Source organism: Strix aluco, chromosome 24, assembly GCF_031877795.1.
Source record: "Strix aluco isolate bStrAlu1 chromosome 24, bStrAlu1.hap1, whole genome shotgun sequence".
NCBI classification, from domain to species: domain Eukaryota; kingdom Metazoa; phylum Chordata; class Aves; order Strigiformes; family Strigidae; genus Strix; species Strix aluco.
The window spans coordinates 4,785,789-4,813,243 of record NC_133954.1 but is presented as its reverse complement, the minus strand read 5'-3'; the positions used below and the strand labels follow the sequence as shown (position 1 = coordinate 4,813,243).

The window sequence follows — 27,455 nt, the reverse complement described above, 5'->3', positions numbered from 1 at the left end:
CGCGTGTGGGCGGGCGAGGGGCCCCGCCGCGACCATGGGCCGGAGCCGCGCGGGGCGGCGGCGTGAGTGGGGAGGGGGCGGCCCTGAGGGGCCCGAGCGGGAGCGGGGCTGAGGGGAGCCGCGATCCTGAGGGGAGCCGCGATCTTGAGGGGAGCCGGGATCCCGGGGGGAGGCGGGATCCTGAGGGGAGCCGCGATCCCGGGGGGAGGCGGGATCCCGGGGGGAGCCGCGGGCGCCGAGGGGAGGCGGGATCCCGGGGGGAGCCGCGGGCGCTGAGGGGACCGAGCCGCAGCGGGCGGAGGAGAGACGGGACCCTCGAGGAGACCGAGCGAGGGGCCGAGGGGAGCCGCCGCGCCCTCCGCCGCCGCTCCCGTGGGCCGGGCGGGCCCGCGCATCCTCGCTGCTCGCCCGCAGCTGGCGCCGTCGGCTTTGTCCCTGCGGGCGTCCCCGCGGGCTCTGGCGGGCAGGGACGCGCCGTGGGTCCCGCCGCGGGGAGGTGGCTTCCAGGGACGGGCATTTCGGGGGTGTTGTCCCCAGGCGAAGCAATGCAACCCCTGGTCTCGGCTTTCTGGCGGGAGAGAGAAGCGTGCAGGTAGTGCCCAGCCTCGAGGTGTGTCACCACCGCTGGTGGCAAATTTTGCTTTTTCCTGTGCCGCCGATCCTAGTGCCAATAACTGCCATTTTTTTTTTCCTTGAAGAGACACCGACTGTGTCCCCTCGCTCGTGAACTCCTGGCAGAGGTGGCTGGGCCACCCCAACCCCTCACCGGGGGGACGGGGCTGGGCAGGTCCCTGAGCGCTCGGGCCGTGGCAGCAGACGCTGCTGTGGCACCGACACAAGCTCAGAAATCAGCAGCTCCGTGCGCTCCTTGGCCAGATAAACGTTTCTAAAGCTGTTGGTAGCCCGAGTTCACCCTGTCCCGAGCCAACTGGGGCTACGGCGCGTGGTTTGACGTTTCCACGCGCTTAATCTGAATGCAGAGCACGAGGAGAAAGATCCACCCCCTGTATTGGATAATGAAAGTTTTGGCTCTGTTGGGCCTAACTTTGACCCGTTGTCGTAAAATTTCACAAGAATGACTTTTGTACAGTTATTTTTACTGTCTTTTTTAGCCACTTTTCTACTGGTGGGAATTAGTTCTGACTGTTCCTGCGACCTTGCTTCCCAGGGAAGTGCTAATTTTGTTCCACCGTCAAATTGATTACAAATAGGAGATAGTGCACAGAGATTTAATTAGGGCATGGATGTGCAGTATGGATTCTCGAGCAACAGTTGGTAACACCGGGTTCGGCTAACACTGGGTGTTTAGTTAGTATTTAGAAATAAGAGGAAGAACAAAAACCTTGCATTTGACAGATAATTGATTACTCCTGTTATTTCCATGTCTTCTGCCCACGTAAGTTGAGGATAATTGGTAGGAAAAGAAATCTGCCCCTTCATATTAGAAATCTGTTTGACAGGGACATTCAGCAAACCAGCCATCAGTCCAGTTACTAAAACCCACCTTTCTTCAGGTCATTTGAAAGGGGAAAGCTGTTGTTTTCTGTCAGGGCTTGTGCTTAGGAAAATTAAAGGTGTGTTTCCCTGGATTTTGGTCCTTCCCAAGTATATTCAAAAGTTACACTTGTGCTTTCTCGGGGGAACAAGTAAGCTCCATTCTGTGAAGTGGGATAGGTAAGAATTTTCAAAAAGGCAATGAATATACAAACACACAGGTAATTTGAGCCTTATTGTGCCGTTCCCTTTCTCCCCATATGACTGCAAACAGCTGAAAGTCCTGTCTTTCCAGCAATCCTAAAATTAACTCCAATGTTTCTGCAGTTCTAAAAAGGCAGGAGGGGACGATGTTTGTTTTCCCTCTCGCGTCGCGCTGGTGACTGAAGCGGATCCCGAGGGCTTGGCGGTGGGTGGGGTGAACCGTTACATATTTTCTGTGTCTGACGAATGCGCAGGCTGCTCGGCGTCCGTCCTCCTCTCTCTGGTCAGCGGCAAAAGCTCCTCACGAGTACGGTCCTGACGATTAACGCTGAGGTAGAGTAGTTTGACTGCAGGGATTTCCCGTGTGTCAGCGCAGCTGGGGACCCTTCATGGCCCGGGGCTTCTGACCACGCCTGCGGCCGAGGAGGAGGCGAGGTAAGGGGGTGAGGGGCGCGGAGCAAAAGCCCAGGTGAGCTGGGGTGGATGGTGTGCTGCGAGCAGGCTGCCTGCTCCGGGTCGGTTGTGCTGAGCGCGGGTGTCTGCCCTGGGAGTGTTTCTGTGGCTCCTTGTAAGCAAACGATCCCTTTGCAGTGTATTTCTTGAGAAGCGGTAACTTGACTGACGTTGCTGAATTGAAATGGCAAAGGATGGGGCAAAACAGAACAAGGAGCATATTTTAGTACGTTTGACACGTAGGTCGAAGGTTTGCGTTCCGGATCGCATGAAACTTGTCTCCGTTTTTTCAACTGTGTTGAAAACGCGTTCAGCTGCTGTTTGTGGAGGCTACGTGGGTTCATCACCCAGCTTCTCATCCTTGCAGTGGCTTTTAAAACTGGATTTATCGAGTTTTAGATCAGTTTAAATTGTGAAAAGTTATTAAAAAAATCTTAATGACTGGCCGTAGCCTTGTCAAAAGGATACCTTTAGTAATTTTAAGACCAGAATCGCAAGTTTGTGTTACCACTGATGCAGTGGACTATTGAATTTTTGCTAATAGACAACATTTTCATTTAAAACCCTAAGTGTTCTTAATTGACGCAACAACATTAAGATTTTTGAGTTTTTTAAAGCAACTCACAGGTCTGAATGCATGACTATAAATGAGGAATTGTCATGAAGTATCTGTTTTCTAGATGGGTTCCACTGGTACCCATCCTTAGCCCTTCATTAGTGATTATTTTTGCCGGTTATTCACAGCAAATATCCAAGTCATCACAGATAACTTGCAAATGATGCAAATATCAGTAAATAACTGAAAAATCAGGGTCACAGACTGAGAGCACGGCGGCTCGCTCTGAATGAGTTAGAGAAGAGCCCCAAAAGGGTTGGGAAATGTGCTGACAGCGAGGGCTTCCAGTGGTCCTGTCCCTCTCTTAACAGAGGGAAGGTTAAAAGAAAACTCATTAACAGTTTGTGAGGACAAAGGTGTAGCAAGGCAACGATCAGGTGCTAGACAAGTTTGGACCAATTTTAAGAATTTAGCAAAGATTTTAGTACATACTGAAGAGTTTTAATTGTAGGTAGAGTTTTTCTAAAGAATTTTCTGTGGTTCAAAAGGTAATAGGTTTGGGAATTGTGTTGCTTAGGTGAATTGTGTTGCTTTATCTTAAAAGGTCTTTTCTGGCTTTGTATGGTTTTATGGATGACAAAGGCAAGATTCAAGAGCAAAATTCTTCTAAGCTGTGAAATCTAATGGCTGATGGAGAGTTTGCCATGAATTTTAACACGCAGACTTAGTAATTTACTGACTGCCAGCAACTTCTGTGAGTCCAAAAAAACCCCAAACTCTCCTGAAAAAATCACTTTTTGACAAGCAAAGGGTGAGGTCCAGTGCACTTTTGTAGTGCCTGCAATTGTACGTAGGTGTAATTCAGCCACTTGGGACCACCAAAGCGACCCAGAACCGTGCTGTCAGGAGTCATTTCATCCTGAAAGCACCTGCACTGGGCACGTTATGGGCTGGGTTACTCGACCCCTGTGCCTCGGGCACTGCTCTTGGCGGGGCTGGAGCCAGCAGGCGCTCACAGTGCGGCTGACGCTTCTTTTCTGACCAAGCCGCGAGGCTGGAGAGCGAGGACTTGTTATAGTCTGGTGAGCTTTCAACCGAGAGCTGCTAAAACCAACAGGGTGTGTGTGAGCTGGGAACGGGGGACCCCAGGCAGACTGTGCTCATCAGGTTGAATTTTGGTGATTTGCCAGCATTCCCCCGCAGTCCTGTGTACCTGCGAGCGGCTGCGTGGCTGAGAAAAAGTTACGAAATCAGAGCGTAGCCTCACTGTTAGCATCGAGCCAGGAAGAGGGAGGCGATTTTGTGGCTCTTTCCTGACACCACTTCAGATTTTCACCATCTCTTTTTTAAACATGGGCAACGCAGAGCGAGTTGCGGCGGGTACCTCCTTTATGCCTTGGCCTTACTGCTCAGACGGGATTCTCTGAACTGCAGCGCAAACTCGGACAAGGGTAACGCTCGTTGGAGGAAAAACCTCGGCAGATAATGGACCCCTTTGTTGCCAGCCCTTCTGCAGCCCGAGAGGGTGGGCGCTGCTGTCTCATTAGGAGGAAGGTGATCCTTTCTTCCCACTCTGTTTCCACTTTTGTTTTTTGTGCTGCCACTCAACAGAGTGCTTTATGGAGTTTGTGCTCCAGATTTATTTATTTTTAATCTGGTTAATAGGAAGTAAATGATTCCTCTGAAAAAAGTTCCATTGATATTCCCTACTTTTTATGCTTGCTCTAGTTTAACACTGCTGACCTGTACAGGGAAGCACGTTCCTTCCTAGCATCCCTGCCCAGCACATAGGAAAACTCCCTGAATTACAGATGGGCTTCCACAAACTGGTCCCTGGACCACAACCCAGTCAGCCCCTTGAGGGTAGCTGCACTTTCCATGCAGGGAAACAATCCTGTTTGCTGTGCTTTGTGAATAAATATTTTATTGCAGAACCCCATGTCATTATTTGCCTTTCCAGCCGGCCTTCGCACTTCCTGTGAGCAGCAGGAGTGGAATTCCACCGTCCCATACTCATGCTGCATAATAATGTGCTCTGCTTTCTTTTGACTCAAGTTGTGGTTAATCATGGTCAAATTCTATTAAATTCTGTTTTACTTGCTCTGTTCATTATTGCTCAATGTCTAAATTCTGCCTCTGCAAAAACCCCATACTTCTTAAATGTCTGAATTATCTATTCACAGGCTTTCGTCATGGTTTTGGTAGGCTGTTCACTTTCTGTTAAAAGCCACAAAAAAGAATTTATCTTCAAAATGTTCCTTGGAGGCGAAGAAGGCAATGTTAGATTTCCTTTTCGGACCTCCTCGTACTATAAATATGAATCGGTATCACTGCTTGGGTAGTGACGCACAGTTCTCCCCAGATTTTGGACTGTCTGGAAGGTCTGACCAGGATTTTTAAAAACTGTCAAAGATTGGAGGTGAAAGGTCGTGGATGCGCTATGAGCTCAGCTGACATACGACGGTGTATGGCTGGGCAGTTACGGCGTTAGCAGGTATTTTCTAGTGAAGGAAGTACTGAGAATGGTAAATATTGTAGCAAAAAACCTCCCTTGTCCTTCTGCAAAAGTGGATAACTTAGTTACATACCTCATTATTGGCTAATAATTCCTTAATGATTACATCTCAAAGAAGAACCCAGGGCTTTAAGTAATAAGTTACAACGTTTTCTGACTATAAATAACAATCTATATTTGGAAAAAAACAAATAGTGTATTTATGGACAAAACTGTATTAAGGGAAATGTGATGGAAAAATTGAGTCAGATGAGCTGATGTATGAGGCATTTCCCTATGGAGTCATTGGGCTGAAAAATGTTTTATATGCCTAAACTTGAACAGATGCTTCAACACACACACACACACGTACAATCCCCCCCTAGTTTAATATTAGCAGTTCTGTTCATACCGCTGTGATTAATTCACAGACCAGCCTGTTTTAGTCTCTTTTCCGGGGGCTATGGGGTATTTCCAGCTCATCCAGGTACTTAAGCCCATGTCTAACTGTAAATATGCAAGCAGCCCAGTTATTAGCAGGATTTCTTTCAAGCTTTACATTAGGCATGTGCTTAAATGACTCACTGACCTGGGATTTACATTTTTGCACAGGAGTGAAGGATTTCTCCCTATTACCTTGCTTAGATGAAAATCATTGGAGTCAGCCAGCTTTTTTGCCTAAATAAGGACATGATACCAGCTTTCGGCTCTTACAGATATTAGTTCCACCTTCTTAGTTAACAAATTTGTCAGAAAACAATTCTGAGTGTGTGTGCCTGACCTCGTTTAAGATACTGCTGAAGTACGAAGAGAAGACGTACATATGGATGACCAGCTGATTGTACTTACTGTTCTTTTTAGCACGAATGTTGCGTTTGGTGATGCTGGAGAGGTGGCTAACAATTGCATTTTATTATTTCTCCTTGGAATACCCGTTGCGGTGTTCCTCTCCGCCGCTAATCCACTTTCCCAGGGTTGTATTATTTGTCTCGCACGTAGCTGTGCACAGCTCTTCCTCTCTTCTAAAAATTCCCGAAGCCCTCCCAAAAAATGCAGTGTTGGAGCTGGTTTCCACATTGCTTTTCTGATTGAGCTAAACTGATGAAGGAATGAAGAAAAATGACTTCTGGGTCTCAACCTGGGTCTAGCTGTGGTGTGCCTTGGGAATACAGAGCTTGTGGCATCGGGGATGTTGTCCCCTGCTCGCGGTGACATCCCAGCGTCGGACGCTCGTCAGTGGCGCAGCTGTGCCAGACCCGGGTGTAACAGTCATCGTCTGTAAAGTTCTGTATCTCTCTCGTGCTTAAAATAGTAGAGAGCCTGGAAGGGTGATGTATTTCTTGTGTGTAGATGGTTTCCACGCTACCCTGAGGGTGAGTTTCTGACTCCTTGTTAACTCCTGGAAGTCTTGCTCTGTTACGGATTCGGGGACACAGCTGACTGATGCTGCCTGATCCGGGGGCCTGAGCTTAGAGGAACATCTGTAGGCAGGCAGGGGGCTGGCTGGTAGATTGTGCACGTGGGGCTGGCACTGGTGTTAAGACATTTTTAAATGGCGTAAAAATAAAATAATTAAGGTTCTTAATGTGTGTCTTGCAGGTGTGCTGTCTTGCATGCAGCATTTCCTAAAAATCTCCTGATTTTCACAGTAAACATATTTAAGTAGTTAAGAAGTGACTGAATTTTAATCACAGCAGACTTTCATTCACGAGAGTTGCTTAGCTGACATTCAAATACGTAGCTAAACTATTTTTAAAAGGAGAAGAATTTTCATAGTGGAAATTGTGATTCCTGGGATATTAAAAATGTAACATAAAATGGAAGTGTTTGGGAGGAAGTACACGGTGATCTTCCATATAGCCACATGGAAATGATCTTTGGTTCATGTAAAGTCTTCACTCCTGGAGTTTACTTGAAACGTCCATGTCTGTGGCAATACCCAGCTTGATTTGTATTCCTCAGCCTGCTCTTGCTCTCTTTGCAATCTGTGGCAAAACCTTATCGATCGGGGTGTCTGCAAAATCTGATTCCCTGGAGGATTGTGCTGGAGAGACATTGATAGAAAGAAATCATTGGTGCCCTTCAGGTGTGCCGATTGCCTGAGATTTGTCTGACAAGTAAATACTGAATACCAATCAGCTGTAACTTGCCAACGATTAATAACCTGAGGGACCAATTTTTTTTCCTTTTGGTTTCCGCTAGTGCCTCTCTTTCAGCTGATTCATTAACGTGCTCTTCCACAGCCCCCTGGGGAGACGCTCACTCCTGGCGCCCTTAGAGCAGCCGCACTGGGTCGGACTGAAGGTCTGCCTGGTCCGCAGTCCTGTTTCTGACGCTGGCCCAGGTGGAGGCTATGGCAAGAGCATGGGAGAGGCATGTTTGAAACCCCTCTCAGCATTCTGACTGCTTTCTGCCTAGGGATTTACCTGTTGTCTGAAGCACAGTCTCTTTTTTTTCAGTTTTTAAGGGGCTTTCCTTCTCCAGGCTACTCCAGATTTTACCCTCTTCCCCCCTCAGCCTTCTCGGTTTTCCACTGTTCTTCCTACACCAGCCAGTCCGTACCTCTTCTCCGAAGCCGTTTCTGTTCTCTGTTTCTGAGATGGGCGATGGTGAGAGTGACCAGAGCCGTACGCCGCAGCTGGGACGTGGGTGAACCGCAGGTGCTCACGGTGACACAGCAGCGTGCGCTGTTCGTGTGCTCGTCCTCCAACACCAGTAAAATGCTGTTGGCTTTCTGGACTGTGCTGAGTGGTGCTGGAGCTTTCAGGGAGCAGCCTGCCAGCCCCAACATCTCCTGCTTGCTGAGGCCATCTCAGGGCACATCTTTTTGAGTGTGAAATTGAGATTTATTTTTTTTATTCGATGTATGCATCACTTTACGTGGAATTTCATCTGCCATTTTATTACCAGGTTACTTAGAGTCATAAGGTCCTTCTGCTGTTCTTCAGTTATTTATCTTCCTTGCCTTGGATATTACCATCAGGATCCTTGGTCACATCCCACCCACCTTGCTGTTGCATTTTACTCAGAGAAGTCCTGGTCCAGCACAGCTCCCAGCCTCTCTTCCTGTGAAACTCTACTGGGACCTCCCTCCCTGGCAGGAAATGACCTTTTACTCCTACTCTGTTATCTTCACTAAGTTGTTTATCTGTGCAGGGACAGTCCCTTTTCCGGTGTGGCCTTTTGGTGTCCCTACAAGAAGTCTCTGATGAAAGAGATGGACTCACAGATCTTAAAAATCCAGGTAGTCTGGAGGCTTTAGTGAGGCTGGAAGTTCCTTTACAGAAGCCACACTGACTTTGCCCCCAGTATTTATAGATGTATCAATTGTCCACTAATTCTAGTCTGTATAATATTGTCTAATTAGTCCTGTACAAATGTTGGGTTTGGAGGCCTGCAGTTCACCAGCATTTTGTCCGCAACCCTTGTTTTACAGAGTTGGCATGACACTTGCCTCTGTGTACCAAGGTGATTTTAAGAAAGGCTGTAACCAGGTCGGCTGCGCCAGCTTGGAGCTCCATTAACCTCTTTGGTGAATGCTGCCCAGTCCTCCCCACCCGTTACTCTGCTTTTTGGCTCTGTACTCTCTAACCTCCTCTCCAGTCACTTCAGTGTGAGTGAGTTTCCCAGAGAGTCCCCAGAGGAATGGGGCTGGCGAGGAGGCTGGGACTGTTTCTAGTACGTGTATAAAGAAGTCACATAATTTTGCCTGTGTGGCATTGTCATCTTTTTAGTAGCATTAAGAAATGAACCTGTTCCTGGTGGTGGCTTTCTGCGGGGCGGCTCCCTCAAGAAGCAGTAACAAAGTGATGGGGGAGAAACTATTTTAGTCATAGGATAGATGGCAGCAATGTGGCCAGCAGGTCACGGGAGGGGATGCTGCCCATCTGCTCCGCTCTTGTGAGACCCCCCTGGAGCCCTGCGTCCAACTCTGGGGTCCCCAGCACAGGACAGACGTGGACCTGTTGGAGTGGGGCCAGAGGAGGCCACGGGAATGGTCTGAGGGCTGGGACAGCTCTGCTGTGGGGAGAGGCTGAGAGCTGGGGGTGTTCAGCCTGGAGAGGAGAAGGCTCGGGGAGACCTTACTGAGGCCTTTCAATGTATATAAAGAGGCTTATAGGAAAGTTGGAGAAAGACTTTTTACCAGGGCCTGCAGTGACAGGACAAGGGGCAACAGCTTTTAACTGACAGAGGGCAGGTGTAGATTGGACGTAAGGAAGAAATTCTTCCCTGTGAGGGTGGTGAGACACTGGCACAGGTTGCCCGAGAACCTGTGGCTGCCCCCTCCCTGGAAGGGTTCAAGGCCAGGTTGAACGGGGCTTTGGGCAACCTGGGCTAGTGGAAGGTGTCCCTGCCTGTGGCAGGGGGGTTGGAACTGGATGATCTTTAAGGTCCCTTCCAACCCAAACCATCCTGTGATTCTGTGAACTTGGCAGAGTAGGTGTGAGTTGCCTTAGTGAGAGAATCCACAATAATCAGTGGTTTCTTATAAGGAATTACCTTGCTTCCAGCTAATCCCCCTTTTCTTTGAGTGAATGAGGAGATGTGATAAAGTGGATGCTCGAATATCCTTTGTGTTAAGAACATTTTTGCAAGCAGACCTACTCACTTCTGCATTAGGGAATGGTTGGTCCCCTTGCGCATACCAGTGATTTAACCCTTCAGAGAACTGGTAAAGCAAAAGCTGCTGTAGTTGGTGATAGATCTTTGAATATGTGCGAGGTGGAATAGTAAGACTGCGTCTGCGTTCATCACTAAAGCTATCTGGTGTGTTAATGTTTTTTGTCTCTACTTCATATGTTCCTGTGAATGTTTTATTCTGGTAACGCAGATGGGAAGTTACTTGTATCCAAACTTGCAGCATGGCGTTAGCCAGACTTGGAGTGAACAGGTTTGTCCAAAGGCTGGAGAGGCTGCCAGTTGCTCTCTGAAAGGAGCTTCTCTTGTTGGTACAGTCTCTGTTATATGCTCTTATTATTTTCCTTTTGTCATAAGAAAAATAAGGGTTTTTACAATCTTTGGTGTTCCAGATATTTTTCTAAGTAAGATCTTTTAAAGCCAGACTGCTGACCTGACCGGGGCTTTATAATCCTGTTTACACTGACGCCCACTTTGTGTTGAGGCAGCGAGTCGTGATTTCTCCCTGGCCTTGCTAAATGGTGGTGATCTGCTGTCTCCTGGTTGGAGCTTGAAGAGAACATGTACAGAACAAGCATGAACTTCACTCAGTGACTAACAAGGTTGTATCAAGCTGTAACCACCCTCCTAAAAACTTGAAATCTTGAAAATAAGAAACCAGGGGAAGCTTGGCACTGTCGAATTGCCCTCAGTTGAGCCTGTAGTATCTCAGTGTGCTTTTTTCCACCTCCAGCAGGACCAAAAAGCAGTATATACCATATAGCCTCGTCCCGTTTGCACTCTCATATCAAGTCACATGCATGGTTTAAGCAGTTTACATGCATTTCGGAGGCTAATCTGCCTTAAATTTGCTGCTAATTTTCATAGTCTGTGTTGATAATAAATTCGATGAAATACATGGCCATGTAAAGCAGTCAGGTGGCAAAAAATGAGCTGCCTCCTACTTTGTGCTTGGTGAAGTGTGCCTTTCTCCGTGGCATGAGGCATGGTGGGAAAAGGGCTTCTAGCTTCCTCTCATAAAATAGAAGTTATTTGTTGCTATTCTCAGAAAGAAAAAAAACAGTTGGTATCTGTGTTCTCCCAGCTGGTGTGATGGAGCTTAGGGAGTTCAGTCAGCGAGTGCTTCAGGTCTCTTCCCAAGGGTGTCTAGAAGAGTATTTAAGTCTTTCAGAAAATGCCGATTTTTGGTTTCTCATTTCACTATAGGAAATAATTTTTTTTCAACAAATAATTCACTTAGCGGATTTATGTGTGTATTTATGTTCTAAATTTTATCTTTGGCAAAATAAAGCTGTTAAGATTCCTGTTGAACTCAAGCTGGAGGAACATTTTAATGCCAGCAGTCTGCTCTGATTTACTACGCAGCTTTCCTCAAAACAAATCGTACTTCAGACCGATTTACTGAAAGGAGACTTCAATTATTTCTGCAGTTTAGTAGCACTTCAGAGAAGTTGAAGCAGCAGGCCGGCGTTCGGCAGGAGAGCGAGCCTGCCTGGCAAGCTTGTGAGTTTGTTGCCGTCCTGTTGTAGTGGAGCCCGTGCTCTGGGCACGGCAGCGTCTGTGCAGCGTGGGGGCCTGTGCGTGCTGGGCACCGCCTCGCTGCGGAGAGGGTGGTGATGGTCTGGCGAGGTGCTGTCAGTCTCATCCCAGCACCATCCTCACAGATTGTTGTGGCGTACAGCTAACCGACGAGGAGAAGACGGCCTTCTGGTTACCATCCCCCTGAGCTCAGTGCTCTCCACCTGAGGAGACGCACAGTGTAAAGTCGCAGAGCTCTGCAAACCTTTCTGGTCCTCCGTAGCTCAGCAGGTTGAAAGTCCTGGGCAGGTTTAGCAGAGGGGTTCCGAGTGCTGGATGTCTTGTACTGAATGTCTTCTAAAGCAGTTGGGGAGGGTTTGCAATGTCCTCATCTGCTTCTGAACATTCTTCCTTCTCTACAAAGCTGCTGTTGAAGAAAACGTTGCATGAATTTGGTGTAATTGCAGGGCGAGATGGTGTCTTGTACTGGAGCAGATGACAGAACTGGGAAATAAAAGTATTTTTTTGAATTTGGGTCACAGTGAATCAGCTGCCACGTTGCAGAATGGGTGATTGAGGACACTGTGGCAAACTGCGTCGTGATATGTGGTATCTATTTTATTTACAAGCCATTCATGCTCGTTTTTGGGGCTTATCTATGAAGCAAACACTATTGTAGTTTCTTTTGACTGTCATAATATGGTGGTGGGTGAATTAGGTGTTCATCCCCATTCGACTGTCTCCTGCTCAGCTGAGTGAGAGCCTTTTGACGTACAGGAGCCGACAGAATTGCTCTCTTTTGGCTTCTCTCTCCTTTCCCGAAATGGCCGTGAGAGTGATATTTGGGTCAGCTGCCTCCAGTGTGTCATTTTCTTTTGACACTCATCCCTCTGAGCGTATAGGAGGAGCCCGATGGGGAAATGCTGTGGTGCTGTTGGCTGCAGTGGAATCAGGAGTAGTTAAAGGGGTGTTGTGGTTATTCGAATCGCTAATCATGTCAAGACAGAGAAATCTCTCTGATGCCTGACTGAAACGGTATGTGGGTGAGGATGGCCTTACCCAGACCTCGCTGCCAGAGGGATGGAGGGACCCGGGTAAGTGCACGCACGCTCCAGCCCATGCAGAGGCTGTTGCTCTGCAGCAGCACGTGTCCCTCCGCGGCTTTGCTGTCGGTGTAACACACAACGGTGCTTGTGTGTTCTTCGGTTTGGACCAGAGACCTTTTGGGTCTGTCTGGGTAAATGTGATTTTTCCTTCTTTTCTTGCGGCAGTGCTCTGGGTGTCGGTGCAGACGTGCCCGTCTGTCGGTCTGAAGAGCCAGGCAGGGCATCGTTCCGTGCTCCCGTTCCCTTTGAGTGCACAAGTTGTTCTGCTCTTCCCCAGCATGTCCCTGGGCGCAGCCCTGCTGGGCCTGCCTGTGCCGGGCCTGTTGCAGAGTTAAAGTGGGATGCAGTCCTGCACTTTCTTTCCCTCCACTGTTCACACGCCGGCAAACGTGTCCTGAAACGAGCTGAATCTGTGGAATTCGTCGGCGGGCGTGTGCAGTAAGCCCAGCCCCGCTGTCTGTCGTGCTCTCTTGGGTTAGAGTGGTGTTGGTCACTTAGTACCTGCCTTTTGCTGTCATCCTCACCATATTTTTTCCATCTTTACCCTGCCATTCCCTGTATTTGTTAAAATAACTGCTGAGAACGCAGGTGCAATAGTCAACAGTACAATATTTTTAATCTTTTAACAATGTATTGTGTTTATATCATGCCAGTGCTAGTGGAGATGCGCAGGGCGTGCCGGGGGGCTACGCAGCAGCAGCCCGTGGTGGTTTGGGCAGTCGTCCCGCTCTGGGAACGGGAAGGCTCTTAGGTCGCCGTATCACTTGCCAGTGTATTTCGAGTCCCTGTAACTTGTCCCCCTGCTGTCACCTTAATTCTTACAGGAGAAATTGCTTTGCTACTGTTGTCCCAGACTCTTCTCAGCAGTACCCAGGGAATGGTCATGGGCATGGATTGAAACACAGGAAATTCTGCTTAAACATAAGAAAAGATTTTTTTTTAACTGTGAGTGTGGTCAGATGTAGGAACAGGTTGCCCGGAGAGCTTGTGGAGTCTCCATCCTCAGAGGTGTTTAAAACCTGGCTGGACATGGACCTGCCAACCTGCTCTAGTTGACCCTGCTTTGGGAGATAGAATATGGTAGTTTAAACTACTGGTTGGTGGAATATTAGACATTTCTTAGGGCAATGCATATGGGTGCAAGGGAACTTAGAGGTTAGGCATCTTCAAAATATAAATAAGTGACTGCAGTAAATAGGTGGTTCTGTCACTTACAAAGAAGCTGTTGCAGCATTGGACTTGTTGGGCATTTGGTGTGTTTGATCTCTGAAGTATTTTGGCAAGTGGTAACGCTTTGTGTGTCTGAAGCAGGGCTTAGTAGCCCTGAGCTGAGGAGCATGTGGTGTCTTCTGTTGGAAGTGTTGGGAGCACAAAACAGTGAAAAACTGCAAAACCCACACTTCCTGAGCACCTGGTGCCTAGAGCAGGCACAGGGTGGGGTGAAGATGCGGTGGTTTGTGTTGCCATGGCACCGAGGAGGAACTCGAGAAGCCACACAGTCCCCTTCTTCCACTTTTTGCAGGAAATATTTTGCACAAGTGCTCGGAAGTTATACCAAGAAATGTTTTGTGCTACAACTCAAGGACCACAGTCCCCGTCCCCCCCCACCTGACACACTTGGCACAATAGTAGATAAATACTACCCCGAGTTTGTACCTGACTCAGAGGGACAAGAATTCAAAACCAAATCACAGGGACAGATCAAGAGGTTTGTTCTCCTTGCCCACCGCCCCCAGAAGAGATGCCAGTAAGATTTGTGACCTGGGCTACCCGGGAAATTAAGCTTCTGATTGCAATTGGTTTTATTTTTGTTTGTAGAGCTATATAGCCATTCCGCAGTTTAGTGAATTTATCACCGGCAATCTCAAAGAATCTGTAAATGTTGCAAAAGAATAAACCGTGCTGTTGGTGCATCTGACTGCTTCTTTTGAATGCGACTGGACCTACAGCGTACGAGCTGCTCGTGCATCTGGTGTCGGACCTATCGTCACGGCAATCCTTGCCCTATCTATTGAGAGATAAGCCCAGCTGCCCCCAGCCCCTCTAATCTTTGAGGACTGGCTAGAACGCGAGGGGAGTCATCTCATAGCAAATTTACTCATCACGCCTTTAATGCAACATCTTATCAAATGGATATCTAGTTTGGGAGCAGCTCCTAGAGGGAGCTGGGAGGTGAGCGCTGTGTGTATATGATCATCTCGTGGAAAAGCTTGCAGGATCCACTTGGTGTGGAAGAAAGGGAATTGACAGTGCACGGTCAGGAGTGATTTATGGACCTGAATCCATACTGAGACCATGTTCACCCAGTCTGATGGTCATTAGAGTTGGTAGGAACAGTCTTTCTTGAGGATACCCTCCTGATCTTTGGATTTTAAGGGTACAAATAGCAGTCCCTGGCCACGTTGTCTGCAGACAGCCTGGGCTGGCAATCCCAGAGTGCAGGTTTTGGTTAAACACTTGGCCTTCATCTCGAAACTGCAGTGTTGGGTGTTTTCTCTAGTATGGCTTGAGCTTCAGATTCAAACTCTTTGCAAAAAAAAATAAACTGCCCTTTACCTACCCTGTAATTCCTTGTTTTCAGTCTCCAACTAAGTTATGCAGGGAAAGAGTTTTGCTGTATGTTACCAGCTCCTGCGTAGCGAGGAGTAAGCGCAGGGCAGGGCCTGGGTCGATAAATAGTGCTGGACCTGCCAACACTGTATGACGCCAGTTCGTAGAGGAGCTACTCAGAACCATCTGGGTTTAGTAGGCTTAAACTATGTTGTAGAGAAACACTTTGAAGTGTGCGAGACTCTAGAAAAGAGAGATGGGTGAGACAGGAGAGGGGATGCCCTGGAGAGCTTGGGTAGAGTCAACTCCCCGGTTGGTTTTGAGCTCCAGTGCAGCAGCTCTTCGCTTGTGGGGTTACTCCTAATCCACAAGCTGCGTTGTGAGGGAGAGGGGTTACCTGCGCTACAGGCTTCAGTCCTGCTGTGCTGGTACGACCAAGGTTTGGCGCGATGCCGTGTCAGTTTGACGGTGGCTTGTTGCCCCGAGGATCGAGTGTTTCATTGCAAAGACTGCCAAAGAGCGTGCTGCGTCTCGCCGTGTAATCTGCTGACCGTTTTGTTTTCTCTGTTATTACATTTCACATCACCAGAGTGCGAGCATCACCTGGGGCTTGCTTCTGCGTCTTGATGCCTCAGGTCTGTAGGACAGATCTGAAGAGCAGCCTGCTCAGGTTTGCTAAGCATCTGACAACACCGTCCTGAGTCGCTGCAGAACTGCCAAATTCAGGAGCTCACTGTGCCAGTCTCCAAGCTGGTACACCTCATTCCCATCATTTGTAAGGGGTGCTAAATGCTGAGCACCTGTAAAGGGATTCAGACTGACGCAGACCCCAAAACAGACCTTGAAAAATCTCATAACAGAGACTCTACAGCCCAGCCTCCATTTTTGACAAAGCCTGTTGTCACTGTAGGCTTCTGCGCTCAGATGAACTCGAGTCAGGCTTGCAGCTCGTCATGTCCTCGTGCTGCAGCACAGGGTGCACGGGCTGCCCCGATGGACGCGGCTCTTCCAAAGTCGGGATCTTGCATGCTCTGGCGTGTGTGCCCTGGAGACGATGCTTCCTGTGGACGAGCGTGGTCGCTGTAGGTGAAGTAAATGCTAGTTTTGGCCAGCATGAAACACGTCGCGATTTCATGTGAATTGTGTCACTGCGGGGGAGTGTTGCTAAAATTGTCACTTGGCTTTCCATGTTAGCATCACCTAGAGGGCACGCTGAGGCTACTGGAGGTTCATGTCTTATCTGCAAATTCCAGTTTATCTGTAAGCTTGGGTGGGTATATGTATGTTGATTTTCAAAAAGATACATATTTGACATCTTTATTTTTTTGACAGCACAAGAATCTTATTATATCTCTACCTCTTACCCATATTCTAGTGTTCTATTTATATCCTGCATACCCTCTGCGGTCTCTTAATTCGACGAGGGGTTTTTTTAGACTCAGGGGGTTTGGTCTGGGGATCAGCAGAACCTTGTTAGCATGCCTGGGATTTGAAGGTACCGTTCAGAAATTGTTTCCAAATTGACACTGACGCTGTGGCTTCTTCAAAACCATTCTCTGCCGTTTGCCACGTGACACTTGCCAGATGACAGAGTATTTACTTGAAAAAGTGCTGTGTGTTCTCCAAAAAGTCCCAGCCTTTTCACTCCCAAATATTCTATAATACAGATTAAAAATAAAATTCAGTACAGTTGTTTTCTTACTCTTTTTCAGCTGCACAATGCTGTAAACACTTCTGAAAAACATAAGAATAAAGTTGGTGGTGATTGAACCCGCTCCCTTCACAAATGGTGGAAGGGTGATAGCAGTGAATTGTCTCATCCCAGGAAGATCCCCACATCCTTCCCCTCGTGTCACTCAGGAGGATGGACACTGGAATTGCTTCTCGGGTTGGGAAGGCGGGTGGCCTCAGTGCTCAACAGGATTTGTGGGGTGCTGGTACCTTGCCAGTACTTGCTCTGGCCACAACTTTCTCCTTTCTTGAACAGTAAAGGCTTACTCATTTTTTAGGTTAAAAAGAAAAGGAACCCCCATGCTTCCGCAAAAATAATTGTAAATCATGCAATTTCTTACATTTCAATGTAAATGAGAATTTAATTAATAATGCTAATTATTCATTCATCCTAATTCAAATCCTATTTTAATTAGCCTGTGGGCCCAATTTTACTTTCATGCAGCATGAAACCTCTTTTGATTATCAACAGAATTGCCATGCATTTATTCTTGATTTTTTTTTTCTGCTCAGCACACGTCTTTTTAAACTGCTTAAAAACAAAACAAAACAAATGTATCATTAATAAATTAATCAAATTTCATTAGCATGACATGGGAGGACATAAGGGGAAAAAAAAAAGTCTTTCCCATAAATATATTCCCTTTATTAACTGCCTTTTGGCTACAAAATCTTTCTCCTACATATGCTGTTAAAGGCAAACCTTCTCTGAGAGGAGTTGGTGAACTATTGAAATTCAGAGACCCGAGAGCTTCAGCTCCCTGTTGCCCCCTGGGAGTTGGGTCTCAGGGCTGGAAGGTGTGCTTGGGCACGGCGCTTCAACCTCTGTTCCAGGGAAAAGTTGGTTGTGAGCTGAAGCCCGTACCCAAGTGTGGACTTAGCCAGGGGAGGGTGTCTCCAGCTGTGGTGGGGTGGTGGGCTGGGCTAGGAGGGGTGGGCTGGCCTGTGCCTTCGCAGAGCTGTTGGCCAGCTGTGGTGGAGAGGTCAGTTGTAGAGTCCTTCCAGCCAGTCGTGAGCCACAAGATGGTTTGAGCTGGAAGGGACCTTAAAGATCATCCAGTTCCAACCCCCCTGCCCCGGGCAGGGTCACCTTCCACTAGCCCAGGTTGCCCAAAGCCCCGTCCAACCTGGCCTTGAACCCTCCCAGGGAGGGGGCGGCCACAGGTTCTCTGGGCAACCTGTGCCAGGGCCTCACCACCCTCACAGGGAAGAATTTCTTCCTTACGTCCAATCTACACCTGCCCTCTGTCAGTTAAAAGCTGTTGCCCCTTGTCCTGTCACTGCAGGCCCTGGTAAAGTCTTTCTCCGACTTTCCTATAAGCCTCTTTATATACATTGAAAGGCCTCAGTAAGGTCTCCCCGAGCCTTCTCCTCTCCAGGCTGAACACCTCCAGCTCTCAGCCTCTCCCCACAGCAGAGCTGTCCCAGCCCTCAGACCATTCCCGTGGCCTCCTCTGGCTCCACTCCAACAGGTCCACGTCTGTCCTGTGCTGGGGACCCCAGAACATCCCCTCCCTCGACCTGCTGGCCACGCTGCTTTTGATGCAGCCCAGGGTACAATTGGCTTTCTGGGCTGCAGCCGCACATTGCTGGCTCATGTCCAGTTCTTCAGCCTCTGCTATCTCCAGGTCCTCCTCTGCAGGGCTGCTCTCCATCCATCCACCTCCCACTGGGTGCTGATGTTGAGGATGGCCCCAGCCCAGGTGCAGGACCTTGCACTTGGCCTTGTTGAACTTGATGAGTTTCACATGGCCCCACTCCTCCAGCCTGTCCAGGTCCCTCTGGATGGCATCCCCAGCCCTTCCCTCAAGTGTATCAGTTGCACCCCTCAGTGCACCCTTGGTGTCACCCACAAACTCAGCCCCACTGTCAATGTCATCGATGGAATGACATGAAATGAGTCCTGGTATCGTACATTCCGAAGGCGTTTGTGATTCGACAGCCTGGAGTGAGGCTGTTCTTAAAGCTTGGCCATTGCACGCTGCGCTGCCTGAGAGGTGCCGTAGGTCTCCGGGGTATGGAGGCATCGCTGGGAGCATTTCACCAGAATAATTGTGGTTCCAGCCGCCTCCATTCCTCCTGCCCCACCGTCCGTCCCTGCCACGCTGCAGCCATCCCATCCGAAGGCAGGAGTTTAAGGCTGTCACAGTAAACTGCTCCTCCGAGGTGCAGCTCTTCCCTCCCTGACTGGCGGGAGGTCATCGTAATTAGATGAGAAAGCTGAAACGAGGTGAAATTAATCCCATGTTTAAATTCATATTCAAACCCACACATGGGCCAGGCAGAGGAAGCTCCACACACGAGGGGCCGTTCACTGTGTCTGTGTGTGAACAATAGCCGTGTTAAAATAACTTGAGATTTCCTGAAGTGAATCTCTTAACCTAAAGCTGATTTCTTTTTTCCCATGTACCTGCTCCAAATTTTTCTTTATTCTTTCTGGATGTCAGTGTCTGCAAAACTTTAATTCGCAGGAGCCAGCTTGCTGTCAGAGATAAGCATCGTGTTATTTGTGTTGTATATCCTGCCTGCTCTAAGGAGCCTCCTCCGCTGGAAGTGCTGGAATGAACTTAAGATAAATACAAGGAGTGAAAGTCTCTCTCAAATGTACTTTCTGGCATGACTTAAATTAGCTGAAATTGCTGACGTTTTGCCTCTTTCAGATGTGTGTCAGCGTCCATAGACTTTTATTTCAAACAATGGAAAGTTATTGAGTTAAATGTTGCCAGAACAAGAAATCTGGGAGACGCTAAGTGTACGTTAGGTGAAGGTTGCTGCAATACGTCTGGGTCCTGCAGTACATGTGTCGTAAAGGCAGAGACGTGCAGTCTCTGCCTTTGGCTGATCTCACAAAACTGAAGAATACCACCATTTCAAATGCCATAATTATGCCTGGAACTTTTTGCTTTCATTTTATGTTTAATTTGGATGGGCTGAGCATTTCCAGTGAAAGAAAGGTTTAATGACAGGTCATTTTGCTTGAACCAAAATGTTTCCTTAAAGACAAGGAAGTTCTTTGCCTGCTGGTGGATCCTCCCCTGTTTGTGTCAGTAGCTCAGCTCTGCACTAAAACTAAATTTAGAACAAATGACACTTCCTTGTTGAAGAGAATCAGAGCTCTTCAGCAACTTCACATCTTTGCAGGCAGAACTCTAACCGACAGAAGTCTTGGTTTTTCAACATGCGTCTGATAATGCCGTCTTCTGCCTCTGCAGGCTGTGGTTAACCTAAACGTGTAAGTCCGTGCAGTCAGTGTCTGTACGGTCAGTGTCTGTACGTAGCTTTGTCCCGCTGTTCATTTATGTAACGGGTGGAATCCAGCCGTGAATCCCGTCTTTCTCCTGAAGCAAGTTCCGAGGCCGGCCAGGTGCGCTGTGCCCTCCAGTGGCTGTCTGAGGGTGCCCGAGGGAGCCCAGGGCTCATCCACCCACCTCCTCGCCTCTTCAGAGCTGGCGGGGTACGATCCGAGCCACCCACAGGTGTGTGGTCAGCAGATAGAAAACACACCTTGAAAAGCTGATAAATACCTGGACAAAATTTATTAGATGTCGAGGTAGCAGCTCATCTAAAAGTAAAGAGTCAGTGTCCCCTCTCTTAGTGAAACCAGCACTACCTTCAAACTTCTCTGTTGTTAACCACTGATGAATAAACATTGACAGTATCTGAAAATGTAAAGGTTATTTCCTGCTTTTATTCCAAATTTACATTGTCAGCAGTATTTAATTAATTTAAAATTTACTTGGTAGTTTACTTTTAGAAAAGAGTTTGGCCCTAACGTTTTCAGTGAGTGAAAATTAACCCCTTCTTAAGCTCATTTGGGTTCTGTCTCGTTTTTAAGTGACAAATCACGACATGTCAGCGAGCAGCATGCATGTCCTGTTAGCATCCGTGCTTGGGGACTGGAGCGACAGTGCAGCGTGGAGTGGATGTGGGTGTTGTGGCTCTTACCTCTGTAATTCCCAGTTCCAGATGTGGGGTTCACTTGCCTTTTCTGCTCAGCGTCTTGGAGACTCTTCAGGTGCACGGGGTACCCCCCCTCGCTCTACCACCCATTTCGACTCCTAACCGGAGCCGCTGGGACGTGCCGAACGTGCGGGTGTCTGAAGCCATGTCTCTCGTCCCACTGATGCAGGACTCGAGGTTGCAGAGCTGTGCTTGGGTGCCTTTTTGAAATGGGGGTTCGGAGTGTGAAGCCACCTGCTGTACTGGGACTGGAACACTCTGGTCTTTTTTCCTGTTAAAAACGTGTTATTTCGGCCAGTTCTGTCTACGGCATAATGGTGGCATGGTCGGGTAGAGAGAAGAGCTGTGATGTAAACCTTGGACTGATTGCATGCATAATTGACAGCTGCTAGATTAAGTGAATCACCAGTAATCCTTCATTTTCTTCCCTTGTTTCCCACCTAAACATACTGAACTCTCTAAATCTCTCACTTTTAGGCATCTTCCCCGTTCTTCATCTGGTTTTGAGACTAATATATTCACTCTCTGATGTTTAAGCAACTCCTGAAGGATGCAGACACAGGCATTGAGCGCTGTCTTGCTAACAAGGAGGTAAGATCACCCTCCTGGCTCCCGTTTGCACGTGACACAGCCAAGGGTTGCATTAATCATCTCGCCAGCTCTCGTTGAGATGCTTATCCGTTAGGACCCTCACTCCCTTCCCTGTTCACTGATCTCCAGAGTCACTGCTCTCTCCTTTAAAAAAAAAAAAAGATGGCTGTTCTTTTCCTTGGCTGCGTGTCTTTGCATTAAGCTCGGTCAAAGCGGAGGTTTTGTTTCAGTGGACTCAGCCTCTCGAGCAATCTGTGTTTTTCTGCATCACTGATAACTCTCATCTTTATTTGTCAGCCTGGAAACTTCTGTGCCATTTGCAGATTTTGTCAGCAGCCATTTTCTGATCAAGGAGAAAATACAGCCTAGTTGCCAGGCCCGTTTCGGGTCTTTGCAGAACTTGCTGTAATTACATGCAATTGATCTTGGTTCTAATGTGGGAATCATTTGTCAAGACCTTTTTTACTTTTGACCCACTTGCATGGTCTTTTTTAATACTCTCTTGTGCTATTTTTTTCTCACGCTGTCATAAAGTAATAAATCAAATGTCCTACACAGCCCATCCGCATTATGTCTGTGCTGTTGCCTTTTCAGTGAAACATTGAATTTCACCAGAAGGGGGATTACATTTATATCCTTTAATTCTGTATTGATTGCATCCCCTCAAATTTCATTATTTTGCCCGTGAACAACTCTGTAGTTACATGGAAGAAGTTCAATAGTTGCAAATACTAGTTTTCTTCCAGACTCCTGGAATTTCTCCAGGTCAAGAATAAATCACTTTTAAGATCAGAGTACCAGAGATTTGTCCAATTCTGGTTTTAGGGTCTTTTACCAAGTGTTGTTCTGATGTAAAAATTTCTGTTAATAATGTTTGACAAACTAATATTTGACATCATCAGAGGACCAAAAGATGTCTTATACCCTGTGCTATAACAGCATCAAACAGTTCTTTCTGTGCTTAATATTTTTACAGTTTTACTACTTAGAGCTCCAGGTGGGTCTGTAACGTCTCTAGGTTTTGTTCACTGTAATACTTTACGGTGTGGCCAGCTGTGAGTTTCCACTGATTTTTTTTTTTTTTTTTACTGTTAGGATTGAAAATTTATATTGATTGCTATCTAGTATCTCTTCTTTTTGACAGGTAACTTTTTTAACTAGGTTTTCCTTCTGCTCTCCCCAAAACCACTACAAAATACATGCTAAAGTCTTTTCTGACCCTGGAAGGGAGATCTTTAGCCTCCTAAGGGACTGCACCCAAATCCACAGAATAGTTTGAGCATCAGGTTAGAACTCAGATGTTCCTAGGTCTCTAGGCTAGACCTGCAGGGTAGCACTGCTCAGGTCACTCAGGTTGTCCTGCCTTTAAATCAAAGATAACAGCAGTTGCTTGCTGCTCAGGTTTGGGCTGGGTGGTTCATTTTTGTCTCAGGAGAGCTGGCATTGCCCCGTGGAGAGAGCTGTTTCTCTCCGTGGGCTATGGTCGAGGCTGAGATCACTAGCTCAGGCTTTAACAAGGCTTGGCCACCTCCGTGCAGTTAAAATAAATCTCACTGTTAGTGGCGGGACGTGGCCAACAGTGCCCATAAAATTTGACTGGAGCTTAGCTTTTGATCCAGTGTGTTTTGGAGACTTCAGCCTCAAGTGTAAATGTTTCTATTAACATTTGAAATACAGAGCAGCCACATCTTCTGCTCAGGAATAGCTTTGGGAGCGAGTTTGGTTTGTGAAATGGCAGTTAACTGCTCCTTTTTTTTTGTAGCAGACTTCTCAAAAGCCTGTGGAGGAGACGTAGGATCTTCAAGCAGATTCTGGCAGCTGGAGTTTCACGATAACAGGTGATGCTACAAACACCGTTGTGTGTTGATTGTAAAATTCTAGAGTTTTCTGACTCTTGGTTGAATGTTTGCACCATTTAGACTCAAGCTGATAAACTCATAAATATTTGGGGATTTTGTTTGTTTTTTAGATAAAATTATTTGATCACCATGAGTTGGAGTTTTCTGACCCGTCTGTTAGAGGAGATCCACAATCACTCAACCTTTGTTGGCAAAATCTGGCTGACAGTGTTGATTGTATTTCGGATTGTCCTAACTGCTGTGGGAGGAGAATCCATTTATTACGATGAACAAAGCAAGTTTGTGTGCAACACGGAGCAGCCCGGCTGTGAGAATGTTTGTTACGATGCTTTCGCTCCTCTTTCGCATGTGAGGTTTTGGGTCTTTCAGATCATTCTTGTTGCCACTCCGTCTGTGATGTATTTAGGCTACGCAATTCATAAAATTGCCCGGATGGTGGAACACGGTGAAGCTGACAGAAGAATCAGAAGCAAAAGCTTTTCCATGCGCTGGAAACAACATCGTGGCTTAGAGGAAACTGAGGAGGACCATGAGGAAGACCCGATGATGTACCCAGAAATAGAGCTGGAAAGTGAACGGGAGAATAAAGAGCAGCAGGCCCCTGCCAAAGCTAAGCATGACGGCAGGCGGCGAATCCGTGAAGATGGACTCATGAAGATTTATGTCCTGCAGCTTCTGGCGAGGACTACGTTTGAAATCGGCTTTCTGGTGGGTCAGTATTTTTTGTACGGCTTCGCGGTCAGCCCCATATTTGTGTGCAGCAGGAAGCCGTGCCCGCACAAGATAGATTGCTTCATTTCAAGGCCAACCGAAAAGACCATTTTCCTGCTAATAATGTACGGAGTGAGCTGCATGTGTTTACTTTTGAATGTCTGGGAGATGCTCCATTTGGGATTTGGCACAATCCGGGACACACTGAACAACAAGAGAAAAGAGCTGGAAGACTCTGGTACCTACAACTACCCTTTTACTTGGAATACGCCGTCTGCTCCTCCTGGCTATAACATCGCGGTCAAGCCAGAGCAAATGCAATATACTGAACTGTCCAACGCCAAGATGGCCTACAAACAGAACAAAGCCAATATAGCTCAGGAACAGCAGTATGGAAGCAACGAAGAAAACATTCCTGCTGACCTGGAAAATCTGCAGAGGGAAATTAAAGAGGCTCAGGAGCACCTGGACCTCGCGATCCAGGCCTACAACAACCAAAACAATCCCGGCAGTTCCAGAGAGAAGAAATCCAAAGCAGGCTCAAACAAAAGCAGTGCCAGTAGCAAGTCAGGAGATGGGAAGAACTCTGTCTGGATTTAATGTTGGCTGAGTTTATATATTGTGTTTTTTCTCCTAGTTTATCATAACCAGCAGCCCCTTGAATAATGGCTTCCATTAAGTAAATATTTGACTCTGCTTATTTTCAGGGATACCGTTGGCTAGTGATTCAACCTCTCAGAAAGGGTTTATACGCATATTCTAGGATTATAGAACTTTATTCTTCTGTCTTCCAAGTCAGGAGACAAATAGGTATTTTTAAATCATTCTCATTGAACGGTTTATGCTGTATGTACAGTATTGTAGTACGTTTATTATGCACAATTTTTTGTATTTGTACACTGGATCTCTGACGTTACACTTTTTTATATTAACAAGGAGAAGCAATGAGTAGCTGTTAGCATTTTGCTAGTTTTATTACTGTGGTCTGCAGTTTCGTCGTTGTTCTTCATTGTTTTAAACGTAAAACTTTCTATGCTGCGTTTCAAAAGTGCCTTGAACACGCAGACAGCACAGAGGAGCCTCCGGTTGTCCAGGCAGCCCACAGGTGCCAGTCACTGAGCAGCAGAGCAGTAAAAGATTTGGAAAACATCTGTTAATGGTGCTCTTGACTCTGTCTTTTACAAAAACGATGTGCTACTTATAAAATGGAAGTGTCATTCTATAACTACTATGTACTGCAGAGTTTTTTTGCCCTATGGAAAATTCCTTACAGGAAAAATGTACATGTGTGAGAGTACTTGGTTCAGAGTGAGTGCCAGCCGTAACAGGGAGAGGGCTCAGACCTCCCTGCAAGCTTTATGCAACAGGAGGGAAGAGAGACTTCAAACCCTTGTAAAACATCCAAAACAAAGTAAATAGAAATTACTGGCTTCAGTAATTCCACATATTCATGTGATATCTGGATGTTTTTGAGGTCTGTTGTTACGTAACACCCCGCTCCCCAAGGGCATGAAGTTGTTATGATACCTTGTGGATAAGATTTCTGTCTTTTCCACAGTAATCTGGTTAGAAGGAGTCGTGGTAATTTTGTTTCTCTGTGCATTACACTCGAGGAATCACCTTCCTCCCCCCAGCCAGGACACACGAGCTGTCTGTAGGAGTTTTACAAAGCCCTTTCCGACTATCAGTGATATTGCCTTATTCCTGACCCATCTTCCTTCCATTATGTCTGAGGAATTTAGTTCAGAAAGAGCAGTATGTATAATTTAAATTTCTGCTTGAGAGACCAGTCAGATTTGGCATTCTGTGGTTTTGGCATTAAACTTGAATTTATAATTAGAAAAAGGAGAATGCGGTATTTACTGCCTTTGGCGGTGTCTTTTTGGCAAGGATGCACATTAATGTTTGAGAGATGCTGATAAATGTGTATGCTTTTTGCTACTATTTATAATGTATTCAGGACCTTGTTCCGCTCTCTCTTTTTTGTTAGGTTTTGGTGCATTTTAATATATTTTGGGGGCCTGTTTCAAGTGGGACTGTTCTGTTTCGAGGCTACCTCAGTCCTTAGTGCCCTCGTTACAGCCTGGCCTGGAGCAGGGTTGAGAAGTGAGGCTCTGTGGAGGACACAGGTAAACCCGCCCTCCATCCCTGTCCTGCAGAACATCTAAGCGTAGGCTTTACGTTCAGTTTAAACTAAGGGGATACGAGCACATGCTTGCAGTTATCCTCTACCCAGGCACTTGCTGAAAATAGGTATTTTGCTGAATTGTTTTCAGTCTGTTTTCACTCCGGGACACCAGGCAGTCCGGGTGTAGATCCCAGCTCTCAGCTCTGCTTTAGAGAGGCACAAGCGTGCCCAGAGCCAACACAACCCTCTGCGCGAGCCAGCGAGAGCTTCTCCAGTTCATCTCCAGCAGAGACAGTTGGAAGTGAACTTGCTTTCTGGCTTTGTGTTTAGCAGTGACTCCTGGCTGCTGCTCCGGGAAAGGAGCAACCTCTGAATTTTATGCAGAAAAGTTTCAGGGTGATGACTTTAAGTAAGTATAAATAAATAACACAGTGAGTACCTGGCAGTTTTTAAAAGCTTGAGTGGACTTGCAGGCAGGGACGGCTGGCCAGTGAGGTGGGACTGGCTGTGTGGGGGGAGAGGGACTTCATTAACAGTGTGCCTCTAATGAAGCAGGAGTCTGAAGAGAAGCGTGCTGCCTGAAGATGGGCAGAGAGGTTTTGCCAGCAGAAAGCTGGGAGTGTGATGGAGAAGCTGGGTGGAAAACATGTTGTCTGAAAGTGCTAGGAAGAGACATTTGGAGCCTGGAGATAAACCCGGATCCGTGGATTCGTGGCTACAATCCGCTCCTTATCCTCACACTGGGGCTGGGTTGTTCTTTTCAGCTTCCCAAAAGGGTTACGTTGCTCTTAACCCCTTGCAGTGGAACAGCCTTTCACCAGCCGAATGGCAAGAAGTGAAAATCCTTTCCCCTTGCTGCTCTCTATGCAAACTGCAGCAATTCCTTATTAGTGGCTTAAACTAATCGGTCCATGACAGCTGCTTCACTCTTTGTTTGTATTCGCCCTTTCCCAATTAATGATCTGAACTATTACCCGCTTAAAGCTGCCCTCTCAGGTCAGTCCTGTGAGCTTTTGTCCACACCAGTAAATACACCGTTAGTGAGCAGAGTGCATAGAATATTCCGATCCCAGCACTGAATTCATTCCGAAAATGCAAAGAAATGGAGCTGTTTCTATTACTGTTTTTTGGTTTAATTTTAATTGTGTATAAAGTGCACATTTTCTTTGAAACTGAGTGTTTGTTATTAGTAGAGGATGTCTGTTAAAGCTCTAAATGTTCATGTCTGTGTCTGTATTCAGTTTCAAAGTATCAGGCTTGATTTTTCCTTTTGAAGAAATGATACATGCATTACTTTAAAATGCTCTCTTGCTTTGGCTTAATGTAGGCCATTCCGAAATAAACGTTCAGAAGAGACATTTGGACAAAAAATACTGAACGTAACTTGGGTTTGTCTTGTGATTCTCTGGTTCTGGGTGCAGCTTGGAATAAAAAAGTCTATTAAATCCAGTGGATTACTCCA

The 27,455-nt window shown here is 47.0% G+C and overlaps 1 protein-coding gene across 4 annotated transcripts; it reads left to right on the top strand.

Annotated features, from left to right (window-relative positions):
* GJC1 (gap junction protein gamma 1) lies at nt 1–27,455 on the top strand. 4 transcript variants are annotated; one of them, XM_074849377.1, is made up of 4 exons: nt 1–62; nt 21,182–21,295; nt 23,058–23,133; nt 23,265–27,455. In XM_074849377.1, the coding sequence occupies exon 4, from the start codon at nt 23,284–23,286 to the stop codon at nt 24,463–24,465; it is 1,182 nt and encodes a 393-aa protein (XP_074705478.1). In that variant the 5' UTR covers nt 1–62; nt 21,182–21,295; nt 23,058–23,133; nt 23,265–23,283; the 3' UTR covers nt 24,466–27,455. The 4 variants fall into 4 exon arrangements, with proteins under 4 accessions (XP_074705478.1, XP_074705477.1, XP_074705476.1 ...); XM_074849376.1 differs by lacking the exon at nt 1–62 and adding an exon at nt 1,989–2,133 and having other exon boundaries at nt 23,061–23,133; XM_074849375.1 differs by lacking the exon at nt 1–62 and adding an exon at nt 1,989–2,133.

Coding starts and splice junctions, on each gene's coding strand:
- GJC1 (XM_074849377.1), top strand. CDS start 23,284: ATGAGTTGGAGTTTTCTGACCCGTCTGTTAGAGGAGATCCACAATCAC.